We start from the raw sequence: 4,895 nt of genomic DNA on the forward strand, positions 1-4,895 counted from the left end.
GGGGACGGCAGCGGGACAACTTGGAAAACTTCTCTGGGGCGAACAGCAGGGACGCCGGGCGCTGGTGGAAGAGGATGTAGGAGGGCAGTGACTGGCCTCTGGCGAACCCTCACCTCCTGGGTCCAGTTCGGCTTGGCCATAGAGCTCCAGCACCCTCAGCGCCGCTTGGGAGGCGGCTCCCTCATCTAGCCGCGCTGGAAGGGACAGAGCTGTCACCGGTTGTGCTCGCCCTGGGAGAGAAGCGCCCCTTCTGGTCTCTCCCGGCCCCGCCATGGACCACCAGGAGCCCTACTCCGTGCAGGCCACCGCGGCCATCGCTGCGGTCATCACCTTCCTCATCCTCTTCACCATCTTCGGCAACGCGCTTGTCATCCTGGCCGTGTTGACAAGCCGCTCGCTACGCGCCCCGCAGAACCTGTTCCTGGTGTCGTTGGCCGCCGCCGACATCCTGGTGGCCACGCTCATCATCCCTTTCTCGCTGGCCAACGAGCTGCTGGGCTACTGGTATTTCCGGCGCACGTGGTGCGAGGTGTACCTGGCGCTCGACGTGCTCTTCTGTACCTCGTCTATCGTGCACCTGTGTGCCATCAGCCTGGACCGCTACTGGGCGGTGAGTCGCGCACTGGAGTACAACTCCAAGCGCACCCCACGTCGCATCAAGTGCATCATCCTCACCGTGTGGCTCATTGCGGCTGTCATCTCGCTGCCACCCCTCGTCTATAAGGGAGACCAGGGCCCCCAGCCCCGCGGACGCCCGCAATGCAAGCTCAACCAAGAGGCCTGGTACATCCTGGCCTCCAGCATTGGGTCCTTCTTTGCGCCCTGCCTCATCATGATCCTAGTCTACCTGCGCATCTACCTGATCGCCAAGCGTAGCCACCGCAGAGGTCCCAGGGCCAAGGGGGGCCTCAGGGACAATGAGTCTAAGCAGCCTCACAGGGTCCCTGGGGGACCATCAACCCTGGCCTCTTGTTTGGCTGCCTCTGGAGAGGCCAGCAGACACTCCAAGCCCACTGGGGAGAAGGAGCAGGGGGAGACGGAAGATCCTGGGAGCCCCGCCCTGCCACCCAGCTGGCCTGCCCTTCCCCATGCAGGCCAGAGTCCGAAGGAAGCAGTTTGTGGGGTGTCTCTGGAGGAGGAGGTTGGGGAGGAGGAGGATGAGTGTGAGCCTCAGGCCCTGCCAGCGTCCCCTGCCTCAGCCTGCAGCCCACCCCTGCAGCAGCCACAGGGCTCCAGGGTGCTGGCCACCCTGCGTGGCCAGGTGCTCCTGGGCAGGGGCATGGGCACTGCAGGTGGGCAGTGGTGGCGTCGGCGGGCTCAGCTGACCCGGGAGAAGCGGTTTACCTTTGTGTTGGCAGTGGTCATTGGCGTCTTTGTTCTCTGCTGGTTCCCTTTCTTCTTCAGCTACAGCCTCGGTGCCATCTGCCCGCAGCACTGCAAGGTGCCCCATGGCCTTTTCCAGTTCTTCTTCTGGATTGGTTATTGCAACAGCTCGCTGAACCCCGTCATCTACACCATCTTCAACCAGGACTTCCGCCGTGCATTCCGAAGGATCCTTTGCCGCCAGTGGACCCAGACGGCCTGGTGAGCCGCCTGCCTTGTGGAGTTGGTGCCAGGTGGTTTCTGCCCTTGTTAATATGGCCACCTCCCTGGGGCTTTCTGGTCTTGGAGGCCTCACCTTGGGAGCCCCCTGGGAGAGGCAGAGGCAGGGGCATGTTCACAGGCTTCCAGCTGAAGCCACCCCTTGCTGGCTTAGCTGCTGGGGGACATCTTCTCCACACCCTGCCTGAATGCGGGCAGGTGGAGGAGGCTCAGGTCTTCTTGAGCATGGCCAAGGCCAGGCTGGGGTAGAGCACCTCCTTCCTGGAACTCTGGACCCCTGCAAGCTGATGAGTGAGCTTCCCTTCCTTAAGGACCCTGTGTTCTCTGGCAGGCCATTTGCTTGTGGTGTTTTTTTAAAATTTTTCCTCATCTCTCTGTAAAGAGCAGGAAGCCAGCCTTCCAGTCTCCCTAGGAGGACCTGCTGCTCAGGAAGCAGAAAGGATGGCCATGCATCCACCCTAGTTGCTTGTGGTCCCCATTAAGCACTGGGCTGGGGTTTGCAGCCCTGGTACCATCTCTTGGCCCCTCTTCCCCTTTCTGGAGAAACCTGCTTTTGGATCCTTAGCTCCTTTAAAGGCTAGACTGTGGACTGTTTCCCACCTGGCACCCCTCTGCGTGGCAGGTGGGCACATGGGTATCTCGGTGGGGGGCTCCGGAGGCCTGGCCTCTGCCTCAACGGGACATCCTTGATCACTAGCATTCACCCCCTGCAAAATCTGGGGTAACAATAGCTTGCCACCTACTTGTTTCAGGGAGATGAAAGGCATTGCAGAAAGCTTTGAGCTCCATGGGGGAACGCACTAGAGAACCAGAAAATGTGTTTCTTTGGTGATATAAAAATCCCCTTTCTCTGTGTTTACCACCACCTGTCTTCCTGTAGACTTTTTTCCTTTGCCTGGGGTGCGCAAATTCCTGCCCACACTGGAAGCGGGGAGTGGCCAATGGAGCCACGGTTTTAGTTAAAGGGTTTCTCTGATAACGTGTTTGGTGCCCACAGGGACTTGAGTTATTCTGCTGCATGACAACTTCTTGGCATTTCACCTGAAACTGCAAGAGGGTTTTCAGTGGTTTGGGTCCCCCAATGGAGGGCAAGTCTTTTGTCATCATGCATGAAGATTGACCGTTTCCACACCCTGGGAACGGTCTGACATGAGAGCCTGTGGCGGGTGACAGAGCCCCCAGGCAGAACACAGGGGTGGAGCAGGTGAGCAAGGGCTCCGAGGATCCCTGAGGGAGCCCCTGACCGCAATGCCAGGCAGAGTTCCAAGCCCTAAACGGGTCCCTATGATGCACAACTGATCTCGCCCCTGGTGGGTGCTGACTGGTCACCTCCGACCTGGCCATGTGGCTCCATCCTGCTGATGGTGCTCCAGGGGCCTCTACCTCCTGGTTCTCTCCCCTACTCCAGACTCTGGCACCAGGACAACTGGGAGCACACGAGGGATGTTTCCCCATGTTCCACCTGGGAGTGCCTGTCTTCAACCATAAGCCAGTGGGAATCTTAGCTAGGGGTGGGACTGAGTGGCAGGGCACTGTTGGCACTCTGATGGACCTGGCCAGATTGGGAGGGATACTGAGGATGTTTGCTGGGGTGGGAAGAAGGGAGGAGATGAAAAAGAGCCCCTCCTGGAGAGAGGGGCTATCCAGCTCATCCCTTGGTGTCAGCATGAGGCCAACACATTGCCCTGTGGCGGAGTTGGGGAGGTGGGTCCAGGGGAGGGGCTGACTTGTGACTTCTGCTGACTCTTCTAGCTTGTGCCCCAGGGGACTCATGCTATTGTTGTCTGTGGCCCCCTTGCTGTGATATACAGATTTTTTTTTTCTTTTAAGTCTGAGCTATTTTATCAATAAAGGATATTTTGTAATAAAAGCATGTTGTGTCCTTGTGGCCCAAGGGCTGCTGGGAGCAGTCATTCCAGCTGCTTGCGGCAGGGTTGGCATGGGCTTCCTCTCAGGGCCAGTTGCTTTCCCCTCCTCCAGGTGTGGTCTGTTGGTACCCACCCAACTGCCTGCCTGCTTTGTCCCGCATCATCCCTTATTCCTCATTACAAGTCAGTGGGGGTGGGAGTGGCCAGAAGAGCCTGGGACTGGCTGCTTGGGGAAGGAGGAGTGAGTGGGCTTCCCAGAGGAGGTGGCCTTTGGGCTGGGTCTTGGGGAAAGAGCAGAACACCCAGAGATGAGATAGGAAGGCATTTGGGGTAGGGGAATAGCCCTAGCAAAGGCTGCTGTGTGCAGTGGATTTGATAGTTTGAGAGTCAGCTGGAAGCTGGCCCTCTGGGCGGTCAGGTGCAGCAATAGGGGCCAGTGGAGGTGATCGGACACCACCCACACGATGGGCGAGGAAGGATGGGCACTCTGTGGAATGTTGTTAGCTGCCTTCAGTGAGGGCGGGAGAGCAAGCGGAACCGGGTTTATTTAGACTGTCTCACATTGAGACACAGTCAGGATGTCAGTGCTGGCATCCCCTTTCCGGAGATGGAGTCTTCATCTCTGGATGAAGCATCCGAAAGCTACCCTGTGAGTTGGATTAGGGGTCTAGTCTACTTTCTGTTCCACTGCAGAGAGGCAGCCTTGGGCCAGGCAGCAGCAGGCTGTGCACAGGGCCAGCAGGACACTGGGGTGGTAGGGCGATGCCAGTGGCTGACCCAGGGAGGGGGGGTGCCTGGGAGAGCAAGGCAGACCACCCCCTACCTCCATGGTGACCCAGGATTCACACTTGCAGGGCCCACGGACTCTGCCGGGGGAGACTCTAAGCATCCACCCACAGGGTCCAGATATGCCCCTGCTGGAGCTTAGGGATGTGGAATTCCACCGAGGACCTATCAAGAAAGCCAGGCTTTGTCCTGTGGGGCTCCCAGCCCTTGCCACCAGCCTGTGCTCACTGCCTGGGCCCCAAGGCCTGACCAGGGTAGGCCAGAGTCTCTCTGTCTGGATTTCAAGCCTGTCGTTCCTCTAGTACTCTGTCTGATGATCTCCTTGGTCACCCAGACCCAAGCTTTTTCTACTGCACCACGCTGTCTCACGTTGCCTGGGGGTCTGCAAGGGGCAGGCGTGTGGGCCAGGGAAGAGCTCCTTCCCAGTCTCCAGATACTGCCCTGCTGGAGCTGAGCTGTTGACAGCCCATTCTGAATACATTATCTCCTTGGATCCTCACAGCCTTGCTAGGTGTGGTCACTTTGCAGAAGAGGAAACTGAGGCTCGAGGTCATCCAGCTGGGTCCCCGAATCACAAAGCTATGAAATTCAGGTGTGGAAGAATTATGATTGGGTCTCTGCCTGCAGCTGTCCTTCAAT

At 58.4% G+C, this 4,895-nt stretch overlaps 1 protein-coding gene across 1 annotated transcript; it reads left to right on the top strand.

The window, feature by feature from the left end:
* Positions 1 to 271: 271 nt before the first annotated feature.
* ADRA2B (adrenoceptor alpha 2B) lies at positions 272 to 1,588 on the top strand. Its single transcript, XM_006909438.1, has one exon. The coding sequence runs from the start codon at positions 272 to 274 to the stop codon at positions 1,586 to 1,588; it is 1,317 nt and encodes a 438-aa protein (XP_006909500.1).
* Positions 1,589 to 4,895: the final 3,307 nt, after the last annotated feature.

Source organism: Pteropus alecto, unplaced genomic scaffold (assembly GCF_000325575.1).
Source record: "Pteropus alecto unplaced genomic scaffold, ASM32557v1 scaffold223, whole genome shotgun sequence".
In the NCBI taxonomy this organism is placed as follows: Eukaryota; Metazoa; Chordata; class Mammalia; order Chiroptera; family Pteropodidae; genus Pteropus; species Pteropus alecto.

What these genes read in the sequence shown, in the direction of transcription:
- ADRA2B (XM_006909438.1), top strand. Translation starts at nt 272, where the DNA reads ATGGACCACCAGGAGCCCTACTCCGTGCAGGCCACCGCGGCCATCGCT.